This window comes from Chiloscyllium plagiosum, chromosome 18 (assembly GCF_004010195.1).
Source record: "Chiloscyllium plagiosum isolate BGI_BamShark_2017 chromosome 18, ASM401019v2, whole genome shotgun sequence".
Taxonomy (NCBI): domain Eukaryota; kingdom Metazoa; phylum Chordata; class Chondrichthyes; order Orectolobiformes; family Hemiscylliidae; genus Chiloscyllium; species Chiloscyllium plagiosum.
Window position 1 is genome coordinate 21,853,416 of NC_057727.1, and position 26,203 is coordinate 21,879,618.

The window sequence follows — 26,203 nt, forward strand, 5'->3', positions numbered from 1 at the left end:
GGAATAGACTGATAGGGGTGTGAGTGTTCTTATTATCACATAGAGTGTATAGAATTGGCTGAAGATGGGCAGCTGTGATCCTGCAAGCCTCAGGAGGGAGCTGGATGGATCATCTGTGGCTGATGATGGTTTCAAAGCTTTAGCCTTGACGTTTGTGCTCCAGCATGTTTTGATAAAACGTTGGAAAAATACAGCAAGGCAAACATCAATCGAAGTTCCCAGTCATATGCAGCACAGGAGCTGTGGAACACCAGTTTGATAGTGGTTCCATCGATATCATGAAGATAACTTGCTCTTTCAGATGTTAGGTCATCATTTCTGTGCCCTTCCTTAGACTTTCTTTGTTGTCAACTTCTCAAATGATTAGTTATTTCATGTCTAAAAATTCAGACTTCACAGATTTCCAAAAAGAATTTTGGAAAACCTCACCACTGGAAATTTCTCACCCCATTTTATTTCTGATGATCTGCTTAGTAGTCTCTGCCGCTTCCCTCCCTATCTTTAGCCCAATAATCCCAACCTTCTTTAAGGCTTCACCTTGACCTACTCCTGGTTTTGCTTCTTTGTCTAGTTTTTCTCCCCTGAAGCTTTTCTGAGCTCAACCTTTCCTTAAAGCCCACTTCCTAATCCAACTTAACGTGCCCACTTGAATCTTCCATTAGCTGAGGTTATTCATAGTTCTCTATTCTCTGTACTGGCCCAACCTCCAACTCTGCAGTTTTACCACATCAAAGCAACCACTGACTCATATGCTTTTGCAGGTTTACACTCCATCTCAAATTTCCTTTCTGAAGTCCTGGAATGTGTAATCACCTCCCAAACTTGTGTACATCTTTACATGAAGACCATACTTAAATCCCTCCATTCAGGCTTCTGCCCTGCCACATTACCAAGAACATTCTTGTCAAATTCCAATTGAAATGCTGTGCGTTTGTGACAGAGATACATCATCCGCAATTTTTGATACAACTGCCCACACCATCCTCCAATGCTTCCTTACATTTGACATTTTCTATTCAGTCTGTTCCACAATTTTATTCCACACTTCTAGGGCAGGTGGGTCTTGACCCTGGGCCTCTTGGTTCAGAGGTAGGGACACTACCACCATGCCATAAAGGTTGTCCTCCCTGATAATATCAAGCTGGGTGCAACTCCATTCATCTAGGTACAATCACATCTGTTCGGAGCCAAATACAGAACATTAGAATAGAGAACATTACAGCGCAGTATAGGCCCTTCGGCTCTGGGTGGTACGCTGACCTGTGGAACCAATCTGAAGCCCATCTATCCTGCACTATTCTATTTTCATCCATATGTTTATCCAATAACCATTTAAAATAATCACTTGAATGATTTATCTTCCCCTTCCTAAATTTTTCCCTCTATTCTGCCAAAGAATCTATGGGCTTCTTTTATTTCTTGTTCACATATTACCCTTTGACAACTGGATTCAAAAACACAACCTCAATTTTCACATAACCCATCTCTGCTTTTTCTCTTGTAGTGGAGTCAACTCCACTACCTTTGTGAAACTATCAGACTGCCTGTCCTCTATCCATAAAACATAAGCAGAGATTTCCTGCAACTAATTATTGGGAAGAACGGAAGGCATTGTTTTCATTTTCTGGTACATGCTGACTCCATCCTCTTCGTGATGATATGACTGAGGCTGAACCAAACTGTTTGCAACCTTGGTGTCATCTTGGGTCTCAAGATAAACTTTCAGCCATATATCCATTCCATCACTCAGACCATGTTTTCCCATAACATAGATTCATAGGGATATACAGCACAGAAACAGACTCTTTGGTCCAACTCATCCATGCAGACCAGATATCCTATAGATCTAGTCCCATTTGCCAGCATTTGCCCGTATCCCTCTAAACCCTTCCGAATCATATACCTATCTTGATGCTTTTTAAATGTTGTAATTGTAACCCCCTCTGGCAGCTCATTTCATACATGCACCACCCTCTGTGTGAAAACTTTGCCCCTTCAGTCCCTTTTATATCTTTCCCCTCTCACCTTAAATGTATGCCTTCTAGTTCTGGACTCCCGCACCACAGGGAAAATTTATCCTATCCATGCCCCTCATGATTTTATAAACCTCTATAAGGTCACTCCTCAGCCTCCGATGTTCCAGGGAAAACAGCCCCAGCCTGTTCAGCCTCTCCCTATAGCTCAAATCCTCCAACCCTGGAACATCCTTGTAAATCTTTTCTGAACCCTTTTAAGTTTCACAACATTTTTCCTGTAGGAGGGAGGCCACAATTGCACGCAATATTGCAAAAGTGGCCTAATCAATGCACACCAAGCATACCAAATGCATACCAAATGCCTTCTTCACTATCCGATCTACTTGAAACTCCACCTTCAAGGAACTATGAACCTGCACTCCAACTTCTCATTGTTCAGCAACTCTTCCCAGGACCTTACTATTAAGTGTATAAGTCCTGCCCTAATTTGCCTTTCCAAAATGCAGCACCTCACATTTATCTAAATTAAACTCCATCTGCCACTCTTCAGCCCATTGGCCCATCTGATCAAGATTCCGTTGTACTCTGAGACAACCTTCTTCGCTGTCCACTACACCTCCAATTTTGATGTCATCTGCAAACTTACTAACTATGTTTACATCCAAATCATTTATATAAATGACAAAAAGTAGTGGACCCAGCACCGATCCTTGTGGCACTCCACTGGCAACCTCTGTCTTCTGCCTTTGAGCCAGTTTTGTATCCAAATAGCTAGTTCTCCCTGTATTCTGTGTGATCTAACTTTGCTAACCAGTCTACCATAAGGAACCTTGTCCAGTGCCTTGCTGAAGTCCATATAGGCTACATCCATCACTCAGCCCTCAATCATTCCTCTTTGTTATTTCTTCAAAAAATTCAATCAAGTTCATGAGACATGATATACCAAGCACAATGTCATGTTGACTAGCCCTAATCAGTCCTTGAACTTGCAAATACATGCACATCCAGTCTCTCAGGATTCCCTCCAACAACTTGCCCACTACCAATGTCAGGCTTACCTGTCTATAGTTTCCTGGCTTCTCCTTACCACCTTTCTTAATTGGGGGCACCACGCTAGCCAACATCCAATCTTCCGGACCTCACCTGTGACTATCGATGATACAAATATCGCAGCAAGGGGCCTAGCAATCTCCTCCCTCACTTCTCACAGAGTTCTAGGGTACACCTGATCAGGTCCCAGAAATTTATCCACCTTTATGTGTTTCAAGACATCCAACACTTCCTCCCCTGTAATATGGACATTTTTCAAGATGTTGCCATCTATTTCCCTACAATCTATATCTTCCTTTCCTTCTCCGCAGTAAACACTGATGCAAAATAAACATTAGTATCTCTCCCATCTCCTGCAGCTCCACACATAGGCCACCTTGCTGATCATAAGGGGCTCTATTCTCTCCCTAGTTACCTTTTTGTCTTTAATGTATTTGTAGAATCCCTTTGGATTCTCCTCAACCCTATTTGTCAAAGCTATTTCATGTCCCCTTTTTGCCCTCCTGATTTCTTTCTCCTCTTCTAAGGATTCATTCGACATCTGCTATCAATACCTGCCATTTGCTTCCTTCTGTTTCTTGACCAAAATCTCAATTTTTCTAGCATCCAGCATTCCCTACACTTACCAGCCTTGCCTTTCACACTAATAGGACCATACTGACTCATTTTTGAAGGCTTCCCATTTTCCAGCCGTCCCTTTACCTGCGAACATCTGCCCCCAATCAAATTTTGAAAGTTCTTGCCTAATACCGTCAAAATTGGCCTTCCTCCAATTTAGAACTTCAACTTTTAGATTCAGTCTATCCTTTTCCATCACTATTTTAAATCTAATAGAATTATGATCATTGGTCCCAAAGTATTCCCCCACTGACACCTCAGTCACCTGCCCTGCCTTATTTCCCAAGAGTAGATCAAGTTTTGCTCCTTCTTTAGTCGGTACATCCACATATTGAATCAGAAACTTTTCTTGTACATACTTAACAAATTCCTCTCCATTTAATCCCTTAACACTATGGCAGGCCCAGTCAATGTTTGGAAAGTTAAAATCCCCTTCCATTACCACCCTATTATTCTTACAGATAAATGAGATCACCTTACAAATTTATTTCTGATTTTCCCGCTGACTATTGGGGCATCTGTAGTACAATGCCAACAAGGTGATCATCCCTTTCATATTTCTCAGTTCCACCCAAATAACGTTCCTGGACACATTCTCAGGAATATCCTCCCTAAGTACAGCAGTAATGTTACCCTTAAACAAAAATGCCACTCCCCCTCCTCTCTTGCTCTCTGGCTATTGAGGGAGTGCAGCGTAGGTTCACGAGGTCAATTCCCGGAATTGCAGGACTGTCTTACGTCGAAAGATTGGAGCGACTGGGCTTGTATACACTTGAGTTTAGAAGGCTGAGAGGGGATCTGATTGAGACATATAAGATTATTAAAGGAGTGGACAATCTGAAGGCAGGAAGCATGTTTCCGCTGATGGGTGAGTCCTGAACCAGAGGACACAGTTTAAAAATAAGGGGTAGGCCATTTAAATCAGAGTTGAGGAAAAGTTTCTTCACCCAGAGAGTGGTGGGTGTGTGGAATGCTCTGCCCCAGAAGGCTGTGGAGGCCAAGTCTTTGGATACTTTCAAGAAAGAGTTGGATAAAGCTCTTAAGGATAGTGGAATCAAGGGTTATGGGGATAAGGCAGGACCAGGATACTGATTGAGGATGATCAGCCATGATCATAATGAATGGTGGTGCTGGCTCAAAGGGCAGAATGGCCTACTCCTGCACCTATTGTCTATTGCTCCCCTTTCTACCTTTCCTATAGCATTTATACCCTGGAACATTTAGCTGCCAGTCCTGTCCAACCCTGAGCCATGCCTGTGTAATTGTTATGATATCCCATATTTCTATTCATATCCCAGCCCTCAATTTATCTGCCTTACCTGTTAAATTATCCAACTCCGTCTCTCCCTCAGCTGGTATGCTGCCAGAATTGTCATCCATGCCCTTGTTAACATGTAAGGCATGACAGTACAAATTCACATCTCGCTGCCCTCTCATATTCTACACTCTGTGATTTTCCAACTCCATTTTCCTTCTTTAAGACACCTGATGGAACTTGCCTGTTTGCCTGAGATTTTTTGTTATCTGACCTAGTCTCTCCGATGTGACTCAGTATCAGACTTTGTTCTGTCATGTTCCTGTAGTTCATGTTGGAGAATGAGAATATTTTAATAATGTAATCCAAATATAAGTTGATATTGTTATCGTGTTTGCTCCAACCGCATAAAATTCTTTGTCAAAATTCATTTTTCTCCTGACTCAACATGATGTTATTTTGCATTCATGAAGTTCAGCAAATTAAGTAATTCATTTTGGCACCTGTCCTCAATTTACCTTCTTTTTTTCCCCTGCCATTGCTTACATTCTTGAATGAACTTGTATGTTGCCATTTCCACTAATTCTTTGTAAGATCACTATAAGTTCATGAGACCTAAGTCTTTACTGAATTAATTTTGCAATCCATATCTATTTTGCTAATTTAGATAATGCCAACTCTATTCAATTCACTTCTCTCAGTTCTGTACATGTATGTTTTCCCTGTCATTTCAATATTTCTAATGGAAACATTTCTCTAGATCTACTCCTCATTTATGAAGGCTGCATGTTTATTGATTATTATTGTTTGTTAATTGATGAGTTTAATGTTCTATTTTAATTGCTTCAATTATTTTGATTTGCTGATAAACCCAAATTTAATTAACAATTTGAATTCAGAAATTAATAACCCCATATCTGTTTTTTAAAATCTCATTCTCTATTTTAATTTCTTCAACATCATAAAACATAAGGAATATCCAAATAACAAGAGATGATTAAAATCTTTTCTGTGAGCAATAGTTATTGATCACTTACGTGGTGTTGTTCTCTCTACAGGACACTCCAGTAAAACCCAAACTGCATTCTATGTCGATAGCTGCAACTAAAAATGGCAAGTAATGTTATAGAACCATTTTGATCTCAACAAACATGCTCAAATAACAACCAAATATACAATGCTATCATCTCTTGGATTGGCAGAAGAAATAAAATGTTCAATTTACTCATTTAAGATACATTTAGCAAAGCTTTATAGACAAAATCTATTATGTAGGTATAATCATGGAGAAGTACTGCCAAAAGGATTGCCTTTATAATCAAGCATATGAAAATATCCCTCCAAGCTATCCCTCCCATTTGAAAGATGGCTGAAGCTTACGATAAACTTGAACTGTCAAGTCACTTTTTATCATTGGTTGGTTAGAATAATTTTAACTTTACCCTCTCAGTGAAAATCAAGGTATGAATCATCCTGGTCACCTAACTGCCTGAAGCTGTTGGGATTAGACATCCTGTGCTTTTCCCTTCTCAGCTCAACAGGCAGGAAGGACATACAGATCGTTCTTCCATAACATGCATTTCGTCAACACGATTTGGCTGTAACACAATTGGTGAATTGTGGAGCAACTTTTTTAAAACACGAATTCCCATTGGCTATTATGCGATTCCATCCCGTAATAATCAAAACAGATACTTTAAATCTACTCTAGGTGTTTACTTCAGGTGAAGCAATTCAGTTTGGATGACAGGCAAATTTCTTCTGACCTTATTGTTGATGTTTTTGAGGATGTTTGGATTTCAAGATTCCCCTCATTCAGGACAAATGCACCAAGCCATCCTCCATTGCTGAGCTTTCTGAAAACATCAAAGTGCTATTTCCACCTTCAAACACAACCTCTCTCATTCAACCCATGGACCAGGATGCAATAGCAGCTTATAAAGCTTATTATTTAAGACACACATTCAGGAAGCTGATTGTAGTTACTGAGGGTGTTAATGAAGACTGTGTTCCTTAATTTTGGAAGAGTTTTAACATTATGAATGCTATTGACATCATTGTGGAGGTCTGGGGTGATGTCAATAAGGACTGCTTGCATGCAGTTTGGCACAAGCTTCTCCCAGATTTTCTCCATGATTTTAAAGACTTTGAACTGTCAGGGGAGCTTCTGGCAATCAAAGAACATTGTGTCACTTTTGCAAAGCAAGTTGGATTTGAAGAAATGGAGACTGATCTAATACAACATGTTGCTGCGGGGGAAATTGAAGCTCAAGATGAAGACAATGAAGTCCAGGATGCAGCAGCACGAGAACTTTCCACTTCTTAGAGAGTGGATGGTGGCTCAGTGGTTAGCACTGCTGCCTCACAGTGCTAGGGACACAGGTTTGATTCCATCCTTGGGTGACTATATGGAGTTTGTACATTCTCCCTGTGGGTTTCCTCCCATAATCCAAAGATGTGCAGGTTAGGTAAATTGGCAATGCTAAATTGCCCATAGTGTTCAGGGATATGCAGGTAAATAAAGGGTAGGGGGATGAATTACTTGTCAGAGGATTGGTACGGATTTGATGGCCTGAAGGGCCTGTTTCCACACTGTACAGATTCTCTTTTGCCTTCTATCCTGAGGGAAGTTGACAAACAGTTGCAGCTCTCAGACAATGACTATAATGCAGAACGCAGCAGAATAGCAGTTCGTAGCATTAAGTCTTATCTGGCACCCTATGAACAGCTTCTTCACGAATGAAGAAAGATGGCAAAGCAGCAAAAACTAGATGCTTTTTTAAGCCAACCCCCAAGAAACAGTCTGAGGACAATGAACCACAGCCATCCACTTCGGGACTAAATATTTCCTTTTGTCATAACCCTAAACCCAGAACTGCACCTGAAAGTAATGATGATGACCCTCAGCCCCTGTCTTAATACAGTATTGTAACTCAGCAAACTCAGACCCCTTAAAGTGTTACATTGATTGTATTATTTCATTAAAATATATGATTTTAACATTTACTTAGACTTTGCTATCATTTGAGTTAGGCTAACTACTATTCTTTTGATTTTTACTGATATTTTTGGTGGTTTGCCCTGTTTTTACTGATAGGCCTTAGAACATAGAACACAGAGCAGTACAGCACAGTACAGGCCCTTCAGCCCTCAATGTTGTGCCTTTTATCCTATTCTAAGATCAGACTAACCTACATACCCTTCATTTTACTATCTTCCACGTGCCTACCCAAGAGTCCCTTAAACGTCCCTAATGTATCTAACTCGACTACCACCGCTGGCAGTGCACTCCATGAACCCACCAGTCTCTGTGTAAAGAAGCTACCTCTGACATCTCCTTCCTCCAATCACTTTAATGTGATCACCTCGTGATAGACATTACTACCCTGGGAAAAAGTCTCTGACTATTCATTCTACCTATGCCTCTCATCATCTTGTTATGCCTATTGCACAATTTTCTATAACACAAGGTCGCACAAGAATGCAATTACCACGTTATAGCAGAAAAGACTGCATCCACCTAAGTCATTGATAGTTCTTTCAAACTCCAAGTGAACTTGTAAGGATGACCACCTTTCTGATTTAACTAAGAGTCTTGCTGAGAAAACACCATGAATTTAATTATATCACTGTGATTATTTACAGTTTACAGGAATGTAAAAAGTCCATGACTCACAGCAAAGATACATCCCAGTGATGAAGACAGATTCTAGGAAGGGGATAAATCAACCATGGTTAACCAGGAACATTAGAATAGTATCAAATTGAAATAAAAGAACGTACATTGTGACAAAGATTATGGTAAGCCAATGGATTTGAAAAATTTTAAAAGCCAATAAAAGATTACCAAAAAAAATTAAGAGAAAATAAATTTGAAGGCAAACTAGTAAATAACAAAGAAATAGGTAGTAAGAGCTTCTTAAATATATAAAAAAGGAAGAGAGAGGTCACAATGAACGTAGATCTATTAGTGAACGAAACTGGAGAAGTAGTCATGGGGACTTAGGAAATTGCAAGGAAGTTGAATAAATACTTTGCATCACTCTTTAAAGCAAGGTCAAAAACTTCAAAATTGCCAATTAATCAAGAAGCTAAAGGGGGAAGGAAATAAACACAGTAACTATCATTAGTGAAAACGTACCAGAGAAACAAATGAGGCTAAAAGCCAATAGGTTGACTGGACCTGACTGGTTGCCCCCTGGGATTTTAAAGCATGCAACTACTGAGATAGTGAAAGTACTGGTAATAATCGTCAAAGAAGACTGAGGGAGGCAATGGCCTAGCGGTATTATCACTGGACTATCAATCCAGAGACCCAGGTAGCATTCTGGGGGCCTGAGTTCAAATCCTGCAACAGCAAATGGTAGAATTTGCATTTTAAAAATCTGGAATTAATTGACCAATGGTGACAACTGTTAGGAAATACCCACCTGGTTCACTAAAGTCCTTCAGGGAGGGAAACTGTCATCCTTACTTGGTCCAGCCTACGTGTAACTCCAAACCCACAGCAAGGTGATTACCTTGTAACTGACCTCTGGGCAATCAGTGCTGGCCTAGCCAGTGGCACTCTCATCATATGAATGAATTAAAAAATAAGATTCTGGAAATTTTCTAGATGATTAGAAAACTGCCAATGTAACATCCTTCTCTTAAAATTAGAGAAGTTATATATGTGTGTCTGTATGCATGTCATGTTTTGTTGTGGAGTGTGGTTGGACCTTTCTGAGGTGGAGTGCATTACCCCAAAGTGACCTGCTGAGTTGATGTGGCTAATAAAAATGTAGTTACCGTAATCCTCTGAATAAAGGGACAGCAAAAACTGTTTTGGTACAGGAATTCAGGGCTTTACTGGAGAACTTATTGCCATCAGTTCTTACATTGATTAGACCATTGGAAATGTAGCTACTATAACTTGCTCATTGAAAAAAATTTCCTTATGTCAATTTCTTAGCACTGTATTAGCTAGCGCTATACTGCAGTGACAAATGAAGGCATGTTTTAAGGAAGCAAAAATTGAAAAAATTCAAAATTATTCAAGAGCGGAAAGCTGGGAAATGAGTGCGTCATTTTCTTTTCTCAATCTATTCAATTAATATTTAAGAAATTGGAGCAGAATTGAAGTTATCTTCCTGATGGCCATGGGGTAAGATTAAGAAAGTGGAGGAATATCTGTGACTATAATCTGGGACTGTACAGCCCTGCTGCTGCTGCTGATGATGCTGAAACAATCCAATCTTCCCGACACCTATCTGATCAATCATGATAATAGCTCTCATTCAATGTAGAAATCAACATCACAACTTTGGTCCAGTGGGGAATCAGGCCAATTGGTATTCAAAAAGATGGGGAGGAAAAAATAGATAGGGCAGTTATTGTCATTGGGAAAAAGTATGTAATAGTAGAGCATTTGGAAATACATAATATAGTACAGCAGAATCAGCATGGCTTCATGAAGGGTAAAACATACCTGGCAAATTTATTACAGTTGTTTGAGAAGGTAACAATAAGGATCGATAAAGGGGAACCAATCCATTCAATACATTTGGATTTCCAAAGATGCTTGATTTGTCACCTTATATGAAACTACTTAATAAGAAACGAGACCATGCTGGTGGCAGTATATTAGTGTGGATAAAGATTAATTAGTAAATATAAGACAGGGAATTGGGACAAAGGGGACATTTTCACGATGACAACCTGCAATACGTGAAGACCCGGACAATATCCAGGCAGAAGCTGAAAAGTTGCTAAAAACATTCATGTCACACACCTCAGGCAATGTGTCATTGAGTCATACTGCACAGAAACAGACACTTTGGTCCAACCAGTCCATGCTTAACATAATCCCATACTAAGGGACAAAGGGGACATTTTCACGATGACAACCTGCAATACGTGAAGACCCGGACAATATCCAGGCAGAAGCTGAAAAGTTGCTAAAAACATTCATGTCGCACACCTCAGGCAATGTGTCATTGAGTCATACTGCACAGAAACAGACACTTTGGTCAAACCAGTCCATGCTTAACATAATCCCATACTAAACTAGGCCCATCTGCCTGTCCCTGGCCCATATCCCTCTAAACCTTTCCTATGCATGTACTTATCCAAGTGCCTTTTAAATGTTGTAATTGTACCCACATCCAAGACTTCCTCAAGAGGTTCATTCTACATGCAAACCACTTTCTGTATAAACAAACCGCCCTATGTCTTTTTTGAATCTCTTTCCTCTCTCCCTTAAAAATGTGCTCCCTAATCTTGAAATCCCTATCCTTGGGAAAACATAACTGCCATTAACTCTATTTATACTTCTCATTATTTTATAAACTTCTATAAGGTCGCCTCTCAACGTCCTAACTCCAGCGGAAAAGGTTCCAGCCCATTCAGCCATTCCTTACAACCCAAACTTTCCATTCCTGGTAACATCCTGGTAAATCTCTTCTGAATCCTCTCCAGTTTAATAATATCCATTCTATAACTGGGTAACCAAAACTGGACACAGTATTCCAGAAGAGACCTCACCAATGTCTTGTTTAATCTCAACATTACTTCCCAACTCCTACATTCAGGGGACTCAGCAATGAAGGTAAGCGTTTAGATCAGAGTGGTGCTGGAAAAGCACAGCAGTTCAGGCAGCATCCGAGGAGCAGGAAAATTGACGTTTTGGGCAAAAAGCCCTTCATCAGGAATAGAGGCGGAAAGCCTCCAGAATGGAGAGATAAATTGGGGGAGGTGGGGGGAGTGCTGGGAACAAGTTAACAAAGAGTACAATAAGGTGAATGGGTGTGGGGATGGAGGTGATAGGTCAGAGGGGAGGGTGGAGTGGATAGGTGGGAAGGGAGATCGGCAGGTAGGGACAGGTCATGTGGACAGTGCTGAGCTGGAAGGTTGGAGCTGGGGTAAGTTGGGGGGAGGGGAAATGAGGAAACTGGTGAAGTCCACATTGATGCCCTTGGGTTGAAGTGTTCCGAGGCAGAAGATGAGGTGTTCTTCCTCCAGGTGTTGGGTTGTGAGGAAGTGGCGGTGGAGGAGGCCCAGGATCTGCATGTCCTCGGCAGAGTGGGAGGGTGAGTTGAAATGTTGGGTCACAGGGCAGTGGGGTTGATTGGTGCGGGTGTCCCAGAGATGTTCTCTGAAGCGCTCTGCTAGGAGGTGTCCAGTCTCTCCAATGTAGAGGAGACCGCATTGGGAGAAACAGATACAATAAATGACATTGGTGGATATGCAGGTGAAATTTTGATGGATACGGAAGGCTCCTTTGGGGCCTTGGATGGTGGTGAGGGAGGAGGTGGCAGGGGAGGGTGCCAGGATGGGAGGGTGGTTTGTTGGAAGGTGTGGACCTGACCAGGTAGTCATGGAGGGAACGGTCTTTGCGGAAAGCGAAAAGGGGTGGGGAAGGAAATATATCCCTGGTGGTGGGGTCCGTTTGGAGGTGGTGGGATGGAAAGTGAGGACAAGGGGGGTTCTGTCCTTGTTACAGTTGGAGGGGTGGGGTTTGAAGGCGGAGGGGTGGGATGTGGACGAGATACATTGGAGGCCATCTTTAACTACGTGAGAAGGGAAATTGCAATCTCTAAAGAAGGAGGCCATCTGGTGTGTTCTGTGGTAGAATTGGTCCTCCTGGAAGCAGATACAGTGGAGGCGGAGGAATTGGGAATAGGTGATGGCATTTTTGCAGGAGGTGGGGTGGGAAGAGGTGTAATCCAGTTAGCTCTGGGAGTCGGTGGGTTTGTAAAAAATGTCAGTGTCAAGTCGGTCATCATTAATGGAGATGGAGAGGTCCAGGAAGGGTAGGGAGGTGTCAGAGATGGTCCAGGTAAATTTAAGGTTGGGGTGGAATGTGTTGGTGAAGTTGATGAACTGCTCAACCTCCTCGCAGGAGCACGAGGTGGCGCCGATGCAGTCATCAATGTAGGGAGGAAGAGGTGGGGAGTGGTGCTGGTATAACTACAGAAGATGGACTGTTCTATGTGGCCGACAAAGAGACAGGCATAGCTGGGGCCCATACAGGTGCCCATGGCTACCCCTTTGGTCTGGAGGAAATGGGAGCGTTCAAAGGAGAAATTGTTAAGGGTGAGGATCAGTTCAGCCAAACAAATGAGAGTGTCAGTGGAAGGGTACTGTTGGGGACATCGGGAGAGGAAGAAACGGAGGGCTTGGAGGCCCTGGTCATGGCGGATGGAGGTGTAGAGGGATTGGATGTTCATGGTGAAGATGAGGCGTTTGGGTAGGGGAAACGGAAGTCTTGGTCCCACCCCTGCTCATGACTCCACCCCCAATTCCCCCTACCACCACACCCACTCCAGTTACAGGCTCCATTCCCACTCCCAGCTCCATGCCGACACCAGGTTCTAGTTCCCAGCCCTGCCGAGTTTTGACCTTCCCCTCACTGAGGACGAACGATCAGTCCTCAGCAAAGGCCTTACCTTTATCCCCCTCCGTCCATGCATCAATGAATTTAATACATATCGTGACGTCGAACATTTCTTCCGCTGCCGCCGCCTCCGAGCTTACTTTTACAATCAGGACAACCAACTGATGAAGGAGCAGCACTCTGAAAGCTCATGCTTCCAAATAAACCTGTTGGATTATAACCTGGTGTTGTGTGACTTTTAACTTTGTCCATCCCAGTCCAGCACAGGTGTCACCAAATCACATTCTGAGTGAATTTGTTTTAAAAATGCACTCTGTGCATGGTCTTTTTGATTTGATTTGATTTGATTTTTTATTGTCGCTTCCCTTTGCTTAGATATTTACATCGTTGATAGGCACAGGTGTGGTGCCGAAAGACTGGAGGTTGGCTAACATGGTGCCACTATTTAAGAAAGGTGGTAAGGAAAAACCAGGGAATTATAGACCGGTGAGCCTGACATCAGTGATGGGCAAGTTGTTGAAAGGGTTCCTGAGGGACAAGATTTACACGAATTTGGAAATGTAACGACTGATTAGGGATAGTCAACATGGCTTTGTGCGTGGGAAATTGTGTCTCACTAACTTGACTGAGTTTTTCGAAGAAGTAACAAAGAGGATTGATTGAGGGCAAAGTGGTGGGCATGATCTATATAGACTTTGGTAAGGCATTTGACAAGATTCCTCATGCTAGATTAGTTAGTAAAGTTAGATCACATGTAATACAGGGAGAACTAGCGATTTGGATACAGAACTGGCTCGAGGTGGAACACCGAGGGTGGTGGTGGAGGGTTGCTTTTCAGATTAGAGACCTTTGACCAGTAATGCGCCACAAGGATTGGTGATGGATCCACTGCTATTTATCATTGATGAAAATGATTTGGATGTGAACGTAGGAGGTATGGTTAGTAATTTTGCAAATGACACCAAAATTGAAGATGTAGTGGACAGCAAAGATGCTAACCTCAGAATACAATGGGGCCTCAATCAGATGGACCAATGGGCTTTGGAGTATCGATAGTTTAATTTAGACAAATATGAGGTGCTGCATTTCAGAAAGACAAATCAGGGCAGGACTTCTACACTTCATGATAAGATTTTGGGGAGTGTTGCTGAACAAAGAGACCTTGGAGTGCAGGTTCATAGTTCCTTGAAAGTAGAGTTGCAGGTAGTTAGGACAGTGAAGAAGGCATTTGGTATGCTTTCCTTTATTGGCCAGAGTATTGAGTGTAGGAGTTGGGAGATGTTGCAGCTGTACAGGACATTGGTTAGACCACTATCGGAATACTGCATTCAATTCTGGAACCCTGCTTTAGAATGTTGTGAAACTTGAAAGGGTTCAGAAAAGATTTACAAGGATGTTGCCAGGGTTGGAGAGTTTGAGCTACAGGGAGAGGCCAAATTGGCTGGGGTAGTTTTCCCTGGAGTGTCTGAGTGGTGGCCTTATAGAGGTTTATAAAATCATGAGGGGCATGGATAAGGTGAATAGCCAAGATCTTGGGAGGGGGAAGTTCAAAACTAGAGGGCATAGGTTTAGGGTGAGAGGGGAAAGATTTAAAGGGGACCTAAGCAGCAAAGTTTTCATGCAGGGGTTGTTGCATGTATGGAATGAGCTGGAGGCTGGGACAATTACAACACTTAAAAAGCATCTGGATGGGTACATGATTTAGGGGGATAAGGACCAAATGTTGGCATATGGGAGTAGATTAATTTAGGATATCTGGTCAGCATGGATGAGCTGGATTGAAGGGTCCGTTTTCATGCTATATAGCTCCATGACTTTGTACTTCGGTACAGTGAAAAGTTCTGTTTTGCGAGCAGTAAAGGCAGTTCATCCCATACAAAATGCATTAGGGTGATAGAACACAGCGAGGAATACACTGTCTTAGCTGCAGAGAAGGTGCACAAAGAGGGAGATCAATATATAAATTTAAAACTTGAGAGGTCCATTCAGAAGTCTGATAACAGTAAGGAAGAAGCAGTTCTTGAATCTGTCAGTACTTGTGTTTAAGCTTTTGTATCTTCTGTCTGACAGAAGAAATTGGTAAGAGATTAAAATCAGAGTGGGAGGGGCCTTTGATGATGTTGGCTACCTTCTTGAGGCAACGAGTATAGATGGAGTCAATGGATGGAAATTTGGCTCGCGTAATGGACTGGGCTGAGTTCACAACTCTCTTCTTACGGTCCCAGGCAGAGCAGTTGACATGCCAGGCTGTAATGCATCTGGATAGAATGCTTTCTATGCTACCTCTGTAAAAATTGGTAAGAATCTTTATGAACATACCAAATTTCCATAGTATCCTGAGGAAGTAGAGGTGTTGTTGTGCTTTCTTGACCATAGCAACAATGTGTGTGGAGCAGGACAGATTGTTGATGATCATCACTCCTAGGAACCTGACGACCTAGACCATCTCCACCTCAGCATCACTGATGAGGCAGGGGCGTGACCGCCACCTTGCTTCCTGTGACCCCAGCTCCTTCATTTTGCTGACGTTGAGGGAGAGATTGTTATCTTACACACGCCACCGAGCACTCTATTTCTTTCTGGTAATCTGTTTTGTCATTGTTTGAGATCCAGTTTACAACGATCTCAAACAATGATGAGTCAGAATACAAGAACGAGATATCGTTTTACAATCCTATTTTTTATACCACATTTCCTTTGAAATAAAGGCTAACAGCCCATATGCCTGCACTCACCCTTGAACTGAGGTTGATCCCCTGGCTTGATGTAATGTAGAGTGGAGGGTATGTTGGGCAATGAGGTTGCAGATTGTGTTGGAACGTAATCTGCTACTGTTGCAGATGGCCTGCAGCACCTCATGATGCCTAGTCTTGAGGTTCTAGATCTCTTCAAAATCGTTCCATTATGGACAGTGGTAGCCAATGTGAAGGTAGGATTTTGGCCCTATGCGGACTGTGCAGTGGTCACATTTTCCAATACTGTCGTGGACAGGGCAGGCAGCTGGTGAGGATGTAGTCTAATACATTTTCCTTTTCATTGATTTCCTCACCGCCTGTTGCAGACACAATCCAGCAGCTCTGTCCTCTAGAAGCCAACCAACTTGATCAGTTTTATATATATTCACTACAGTGTGGAAACAGGCACTTCAGCCCAACAAGTCCACACCAACCCTCCGACCCAGACCCATTTCCCTCTGACTAATGCACCTAACACTATGGGCAATTTAGCCTGGCCAATTCACCTGACCTGCACATTTTTGGATTGTGGGAGGAAACTGGAGCACCCGGAGGAAACCCACGCAGATGCATGGGTTTTTACTTCCTGAAATGTGCTCTTATAGAGTCATAGAGATGTACAGCATGGAAACAGACCCTTCGGTCCAACCCGTCCATGCCGACCAGATATCCCAACTCAATGTGGTCCCACTTGCCAGCATCCAGCCCATATCCCTCCAAACCCTTCCTATTCATATACCCATTCAAATGCCTCTTAAATGTTGCAGTTGTACCAACCTCCACCACATCCTCTGGCAGCTCATTCCATACACGTACCACCCTCTGCGTGAAAACGTTGCCCCTTAGGTCTCTTTTATATCTTTCCCCTCTCACCCTAAACCTATGCCCTCTAGTTCTGGACTCCCCTACCCCAGGAAAAAGACTTTGTCTATTTACACTATCCATGCCCCTCATAATTTTGTAAACTTCTAGAAGGTCACCCCCTCAGCCTCCGATCCTCCAGGGAAAACAGCCCCAGCGTGTTCAGCCTCTCCATATGGCTCAAATCCTCCAACCCTGGCAACATCCTTGTAAATCTTTTCTGAACCCTTTCAAGTTTCACAACATCTTTCCGATAGGAAGGAGACCAGAATTGCATGCAATATTCCAACCGTGGCCTAACCAGTGTCCCGTACAGCTGCAACATGACCTCCCAACTCCTGTACTCAATACTCTGACCAATAAAGGAAATTTTGGTGTCATCTGCAAACTTACTAACTGTACCTTTTTGTGCCCGCATCCAAATCACTTATGTAAATTACAAAAAGTAGTGGACCCAGCACCCATCCTTGTGGCACTCCACTGGTCACAGACCTCCAGTCTGAAAAACAACCCTCCACCACCATCCTCTGTCTTCTACCTTTGAGCCAGTTTTGTATGGACATGGCTAGTTCTCCTTGTATTCCGTGAGATGTAACCTTGCTAATCAGTCTCCCATGGGGAACCTTGTCGAACGCCTTACTGAAGTCCATGTAGATCATATCTACCGCTCTGCCCTCATCAATCCTCTTTGTTACTTTCTCAAAAAACTCAATCATGTTTGTGAGACATGATTTCCCATGCACAAAACTATGTTGACTATCCCTAATCAGGCCTTGCCTTTCCAAATACATGTACATCCTGTCCCTCAGGATTCCCTCCAACAATGTGCCCACCACCGACTTCAGGCTCACTGGTCTATAGTTCCCTGGCTTGTCCTTACCACCCTTCTTAAACAGTGGCACCACGTTAGGCAACCTCCAGTCTTCAGACACCTCACCTGTGACTATTGATGATACAAATATCTCAGTAAAAGTCTTATTTTGTTGACTTTGTTATGAATGCTACACAGATTCAGGGACTTTAGTTTTGTCCTTCAGTTGTCGTTGTAATACTTAGTCTTGATTGACAATGTACTGCTAAATTTATTTTGCTCTGTCCTTTTCTGTTATTCTTTGATTTAAATTTCCCACATTTTTATTTTTCTATCTTATTTCAACTCTTTGATATACATCTTGCCACATTTGATTTTTGTTACGCTGCCAAGCCACACTGATTGTAGACAATGAAATTCCCCACTCAGGGTATCCCCACTAACCTTAATACTTCCTTGCTAACCTTAATACTTCCTCCAAGAAGACCTCAGTTCTGAGGAAGGGTCACTCCACCTGAAATGTTAACTCTGATTTCTCTCCACAGATGCTGATGGACCTGCTGAGCTTTTCCAGCAATTTCCACTTTTGTTTCTGATTTACAGCATCCACATTTCTTCTGGTTTTTACTTTCTCCAAGTGTTGTTCAACACGAAGAAGTACTGATTCATCAGCTGAGGGAAGATGGTATGTGGTAATCAGCTGGATACTTCCTTTCCCTTTTTTTGACCTGATGCCATGAGACTTCATGTTATCCAGAGCCAATGTTGAGGACTTCCAGAACAACTTCCTCCGGACTATATACCACAGTGTCACCACCTCTGCTGGATCTGCCCTGCTGGTGAGATAGGACATATCGAGGGATGGTGATGGTGTTGTCTGGGGCATTGTCTCTAAAATATGATTATGTCAGGCTGTTGCATGACGAGGCTGTAGGTCAGCTCTTTCAGAATTTGCAGTGTGATTTTAGCACTAACCCTAAAGGTTAGAGCTTTGCAGAGTTGAAAGGCTGTTTGTACCAATGCTGTTTCTGGTGCCTAGGTCAATGCTAGGTGGTTTGTCCTGTTTGATTTCTTCTTGTAGCTTGTGCCGCAATTACTAGACAATTTCAGATGAAGAGTTAACCATATTTCTGGGCTCTGGATCAGGTATTGGTAGCAGATTTCTTTCCCGAAAGGGCATTATTCAACCAAATGGATTTTTCCCCGAAAATCAACTGTATTTTCATGGCCATCACTGGATGCCATATTAATCCATGTTTGATGTGATACTCTTTATTTCTGTTGGTAATTTTTGTTTGTAAGTTGGAGAGGTCAGACATTTTGTTTGACTTTGTCCCTTCCCATCACCTCAGCTCCCCATGGCAGACTTACATTTGGAGTTGGTAGTTAATCATTGTATTATGACCCCAGCAGATGGTAATATTGGACAAGTCAGAACCCAGAGTGCAACCAAGCTTAACAGACCATAATATTTATTTTGCAATTTGTTCAACGAGGTGATTTATTGCTGAACATATTCACAGAGGCTTTCTATGCACATTTAATCCAAAAGCATAAACTTTTATTGTACAAGAATGGACAAAACAAAAATTATGCTATAGGAACTAGCTGAAATAGTATTATTACAAGTATCAGAAATAAAGATTCATCTGTCAATAGCAACCTTACAGATACTCAAACCTCAGTGATGAATTGCTGCACCTCCACTTTAAAGTTCCTTTGTCAGTTGGCAAGTCTGTAACTGGTTTCTTTTCACCAATTTTCTGTAGTCTCTTAATGGTAATTCTTCAGTTAACTTATCTATCCTGAAATGAGCTCTAACTCCACCCACATGTCTCTTAACATGTATTCTTTATATTCCTCTTCCACAACCTTCTGTTCCTGGAGTTTTTCTCTTACTGACATGAGGCCACTCAGGACTTATTTTGTTCTATTCTGACTGCCTTGGAGCTGCTAAACTGGCCTGCTGCCTTTCTCTCCGAATATGGTCATCGGCCATTTGTACGATCCTTAGATCTTTGTGTCTATAAATTCTGTGCCAGTCTGCTTCCCTTCACTTCACCTGAAGAAGGGCAGCGCTCAGAAAGCTTGTGATTTCAAATAAACCTGTTGGACTGTAACCTAGTATCGTGTGACTTCCGACCTTGTCCACCCCAGTCTAACACCGGCACCTCCACATCATTTCTGTTTGAATAACTTGGTTCTCCTTGAAAGAAACAGGCATCACACTTTCTTCCAAAGCAAACTCAACCTCCCTATAAACTTTGACACTTTGTTGTTAGGCAATAGCAGTGTTCTTACTGAGGTACTGAACCATTCACCACAAGACCTTATTTAGAAGCATGAAAAACAAACTTCAGACAGCCCGTCATCAGACACAGGACTCAAAACATGAAACTATGACTGTATTCTTGCCTCCTTAACACCTACAATATAGAAATCAAAACCAAATTTAAAACAGTTTACAGCTCTGATCACTTTAGAAGCCAGGTTTCCAAGAACATATTATTAGCATTCGTCACATAAGGAACAATGCATACATTTGCATTTAATTAATATTTTGTATTATGTGAACAATGACAGGGAGGCATGGTTACAAGCTCAATTTTTTAGACTTGTTCTGGTAACCTTGCTGCCAAAGATGTCTCAAACCTGAAATCAAAACAAAGAACTGCAGATGCTTGAGATCTAAAGCAACAACTGAAATTGCTGGAGAAACTCAGAAGATCTGGCAGCATCTGTGGGGAGAAAGCAACCTAACTGTTTTGAGTTACTGTGAGTTTAGAAACCTGCTTGCTTACATAGATTTCAATGATCAGTCAAAGGGGTGGACATGCTGCTATATAGTCTAGGGCTAATCCGATAAAATAATTGAACCGTTTCACCAGCAGCTTATGCAGAAAACACGCTGCATATGCTTCAACTAAATGGTCATGTCTCAGTCTAAGGAGAGTACTCCTTCGTCAAAATAAAAAGTAAAAACTTTCAGGAAAGGGGTCATGCACAGTTTTAAAAATGCAGCATGGATATCAGTCCAGGGGCTTGGACATAGACAGTCCAGGAAGTGGGATACGTTCAGTCCTGGGATTAGTGGTATATCAGTCAGGTACTGTAGAGAGACTGGTCAGGGGCAGATCGCCAACTCATCTGGGCTGTTGTTCCAAGTCAGATAGAAGCATGGGCCATGGTCAGTCCTAGATGGGGTTATCAGGGGCCATTGCTGTGGTGGGAAAGATAGGGAAAACTGCTTTAGAATTGTAGCAGCCTGCTGTGATGCAGAGAGGACAATCATTGTGAAAAAGGTGGGCAAGATATTTGTAAATAGGAGGATAACACAAAGAACTGCAGATGCAGGGGATCTGAAAGAAGAACAGAAATTGCAGGAGAAACTCAGCTGCTCTGGCATCATCTGTAGGTAGAAAGCAGAGTTAAAGTTTCAAGTCCAGTGACTCTACATCAGTAGTAAAACAGGAGGACATGGGTTAGTGCGGAGTTGTTGGGAGAGGATGGGGACTGCACATTGATAGTCACAATCATCCCGGATTTGAGTGGGGCAGACAGTATAGCATGATGGTTAGCTGTAGGACTGGGATAAGGTGAGTATTATTGGGAAATGAAGTCGTAATTCAAAGATGCCTGTGGAAACATGTGACGTTCAGTACAGATGGTCTCGACAGGAAATATTATGAAGAATGGTACATAGAAGCCTCCACTTGATTACCAGGCTGAGCCTGTGACTCACTGTGTCAACCACAACCTGTGTGACCTGATATCCTCATTTGAATCATAAATGCACAATGGAAATAGAAAATGGCTGTGACCAGACACAGTGTGGGCGCTGAGATCTTTGTTTCTGTCAAAACACTCAGGTTCGATTTCTGAGTGATTCAGGGTCTTCAAGGGCAACCTTTCAGAGTCCTAAATTCCTCATTATTTCAGAGATCTGTCTACTTCCTCATTAATATTTTCAGTGATCTAGCCTCCACAAGTCTCTGAGGTAGAGAACTCCTGACACTCATGAGCTTGTGGGAGATGAAAGTCTTTCATTTCATTTTAATGAGTGTCCCTTCATTCTGTAACCATGTCCCCTCATCCAAGATTGTCCTGTAAGTGAAAATATCTTCTTAACATCTACCCTGTCAAATCCCCTTAAAATCTTTTCAAAGGCATTATGTTCCTGTTAGAATGAAAGGTAAGAGTAGTAAGATTAAGGAACAATGGGTGAATAAAGATATTGAGGTTCTAATCAGGAATAAGAGAGAATGTTAATTTAGATGGAGACAACTTGGTTCAACTTAATCTCTTAATCAATATAAAGAGTGTAGAGGCATTCTTCAGAAAGAAATCAGGAAGGTAAAGAGGGGATATGAGATAGCATTAGCAGGTAAAGTTAAGGATAATCCAGAGATTTTACAAGTACATTAACAGCAAGAGGGTAACTAGAGAGAGGGTTAGGCCTCATAAAGACCATGGGGGTCATCTTAGTGTTGTTTGAACCCCAGGAGATGGGAGAGATACTAAATGAATATTTCATGTCAATTTTTACAGTGGAGAAAGAAAAAAGTGGAGTCTAGAGAATGCAGAGAAATAAACTTTGATATTTTAAAAATTGTTCACATTATAGGAAAGGAAGTTCAGGAGGTCATACAGAATATAAAGGTGGACAAATCTCCAGAGCCTGATCTAATGTATCGCAGAATGCTGTGGGAAGTAAGGGAGGTAATTACGAGACCCCTTACAGAAATATTTGCATCATCTATAACTACGTTTAAGGTAACTGATGACCAGAGAGCTGCTAATGTTGTACCTTTGTTTAAGAAAGATTGGAAGGAGAAACTGGGAAACTACAAAACCTGTGACTCTGACTTTGTTTGTCAGTAAATTGTTGAAGGTCATTATAAAAGATAGAATTTATGGACATTTAGAGAGGCAAAAATTGATTAGGGATCGTCAACATGGTTTTGTGTGAGGAAAATTGTATCTCTCAAACTTGATTGAGTTTTTTGAGGAAGTTATCAAAATGATTGATGATGGCAGAACAGTAGATGTTGATTATTTGGATTTTAGTAAAGCCTTTAATTTTTTTTTTCCCCCTTTCTTTTTTAACCCCCACACTACCACCTAAGTGCGATAGACAGTCTTTTCATTTTTTTTTCTTTTTACCCCCACACTACCACCTAAGTGCGGTAGTGCTTATTTTATCCCCAGCACCCATGGTGTGTGTGCGCAGGTGTGAGACACAGTGAGAGACACAAGGTGCACGAATCTTTATTCAAATTCCACCACCAGGAAGATAGGAAAACACCCGAGTGGCCAGTGACAAACACTGCCCTTCACATCAAGGGACAGTGCTGTGTAGTAAAGCCTTTAACAAGGTTCCACCTGGTAGACTAATTAGCAAAGTGCAGTCACATGGGATTCAGGGTGAGTTTGCCAATTGGATACGTAATTGGCTTAATTGCAGGAAACAGATTGATTTTGGACTGGAGACCTGTGGCCAGCAGTGTTCCACAAGGATCAGTTCTGGGTCATCTTTTGTTTGTCATTTATATAAATGATTTGGATGACAATATCGAATGCATGGTTAGTAATGGTTTGCAAATGATACCAAAATTGATGGCATAGTAGAGAGCGAAGGCATAGAGCTAAACATGCTGTATAACTCTATGACTCGAAGATTACAAATCAATCTTGATCAAATGGGTCAATGGGCTGAAAAATGGCAAATTCAGTACAATCTGGATAAATGTGAGATATTACATTTCGGTACAACAAACAAGGGTAAGGCTTATACAATTAGCAGTTGGGCCTTGGGTCGTGTTGTAGAACAGAGGGACCTAGTGGTGCAGGTACATAATGCTTTAAAGTCTGCCTTGTGTATAGTTAGAGTGGTTAAAGAGGCATGTGGCACACTTGCCTTCATTGCTCAGTCCTTTCAATATCAGAGCTGGGAAGTCATGTTGAGGTTGTAAAGGACATTGGTAAGGCCTCTTCTGGAATACTGTCCAGTTCTGGTCTCCATGTTATAGGAAGGAAATTATTAAGCTGGAGAGGTTCAGAAGAGATTAACCAGGATGTTGCCGGGTATGGATGGTTTGAGTTTTAAGGATAGGCTGGAACGTTTTCACTGGAGTTTGGTGGTTAAGAAGTGACCTTATAGAAGTTTATAAAATAATGAAGTGTATAGATAGAGTTAATGGTAGTTGTCTTTTCCCTAGGGGGATTTCAAGACAAGGGAGCCTTTTTTTAAAGGTGAGAGGAGAGAGATTTAAAAGAGACATGAGAGGCAAATGTTTTACACAGAGGGTAGTTTGCATGCGGAATGAACATTCTGAGGAAGTGGTGGATGTGGGTACAATTAAAACATTGAAAAGATATTTGAATAAGTACATGAATAAGAAAGACTTGGGCGGTTATGGGCCAGGAGCAGGCAGAAGAGACTAGTTTAGTTTGGGATTATGTTCTGCATGGACTGCTTGGACCGAAGGGTCTGCTCCATGCTGTATTACTCAAGGATGCTGGGATACTGCCACATTATCCTAGCATACCGCACTCTGCACAACTGGCAAAGAGAGGACATGATGGACTTTGAAGAGCTGAGAAAGAGGGCAGCAGGGTGACACAGTGGCTCAGTGGTTAGCATTGCTGCCTCACAGCACCAGGTACCCAGGTTCGATTCCAGCCTCGGTTAACTGTCTGTGTGGAGTTTGCACATTCTCCCCATGTCTGCGTGGGTTTCCTCTGGATGGCTTGGTTTCTGCCCACAATCCAAAGATATGCAGGTTGGGTGAATTGGCCATGCTAAATTGTCCCATAGTGTCCAGGGATATGTAGGTTAGGTACCTTAGTCAAGGGTAAATGTAGAGTGGTAGGGGGATGAGTCTGGGTAGGTTACTCTTTGGAGGATCGGTGTGGACTTGTTGGACAGTAAGGATTCTATGATTCTTCTGAAGAGGAAGCTGATATTGTGCAGGAGGAATATCACTGTTTGTGTCACGGAGAGGTGCAGCATCAGGTACAACAAGTGAGACAGGACTTAATTGGTACCTGGTTCCAATATTTAGGAGTGAGGTGCAGTGATCACTCATTGAACGCATGTTCAAAAGGCCAGCAGCCCCCACCTGCTTCCAGAAACAAATATAGCTTTTGATTCAGCTTATTTTCCTCGCTCCTCCTCTAAGGTGGGATGATACCAAAACTTGTGTAGCTTACTTCTTAATTAGCAATAGGTTTAGGAATGTGCCCTTATATTTCCAATGAGGTATCAGCCATGCCACTTATGTGTGATGTGTTTTTTTTTTCATTCCACTCCCACTACAGGCACCGTGAAGGGCAACTCCTGGCTGCAAACACCTGATCTGGTGCACGACTGGGATTGAGAAATGATGCCACCGTGAGGAACCCTAGGGGTCTCGGCAGTGCTGGGTACTTCACCTAATGCTGAGTGGAAGATCATGCAAACCTTTACAGGCCTAGTGCATAGCTAATGAGGCAAGCTGCAGATAACAGGCTGTGAAAGCAAGCTTGGGGCTTATAGAGTGAAACCTTCCTCGAACCTCGCCAAAATGGACAGTTGATTTCTAGGAGAAACTGAGGACTGCAGATGCTGGAGATCAGAGCTGAAAAATGTGTTGCTGGAAAAGCGCAGCAGGTCATTTCTAGTAAAGTTCAGCCTCTCATTTTAGTGCAGATTGTTGATGTGGTTTGAGGAATATGGACTGATTGGAAGTGTGTGTACAAATTAGCTGCCACATTTCCAACATTGCTAATTCTATTTCTCCTGGTCAACATCTATTCTTCACCTCACACTAAACCATCTTAATACTGCTAATTCTTCTGACTTACTCTGGTACACATAACACAGCGGTGACAGTATTTAACAAACACTAATGTGAATACTTTTGGGTTTCATGTCAGCTAAAATAGTGTTAAGTAAAGACAACAGTAGCAGCAAGCAATCATTTGCACTCATATACCAACTTCTATACTGTAAAATGTCTCAAAGCATTTAATTGGAGCACAATCACACAAACAAAAATGATAACAAACCAAAAATGGAGACATCAGGACACAAGCCAAGACTTAATCAAGGCTTAAAGACTCAGCCTGGATAGGATAAAGGTGGTCTTCTGTGCTGCACTAATCTACGATTCTGTGAAAAGAATATATTTTTTATTCACTTGTGGGATGTTGGCATCGCTGGCTGGCCAGCATTTATTGCCCATCCTAGTTGCCCTTGGGAATGTGATGGAAATGTGTTGCTGGAAAAGCGCAGCAGGTCAGGCAGCATCTAGGGAACAGGAGAATCGACGTTTCGGGCATTAGCCCTTCTTCAGGAATGAGGAAAGTTGGTCCAGCAGGCTAAGATAAAAGATGGGAGGGGCGTCGGAAATGTGATAGGTGGAAAGAGGTCAAGGTGAGGGTGATAGGTCAGACTGGGGTGGGGGCGGAGAGGTCGGGAAGAAGATTGCAGGTTAGGAAGGCGGTGCTGAATTCGATGGATTAGACTGAGACAAGGTGGGG

At 42.2% G+C, this 26,203-nt stretch overlaps 1 protein-coding gene across 1 annotated transcript in view; it reads right to left on the reverse strand.

Moving 5' to 3' along the window:
• LOC122558946 (protein shisa-5-like) overlaps window positions 1-26,203 on the reverse strand; it is a 55,483-nt gene that overhangs the window by 22,457 nt on the left and 6,823 nt on the right. The window contains exon 2 of the mRNA XM_043707919.1: window positions 5,937-6,003. Within this exon, the coding sequence (XP_043563854.1) occupies window positions 5,937-6,003 (67 nt within the window). The remainder of the gene's footprint in view (window positions 1-5,936; window positions 6,004-26,203) is intronic.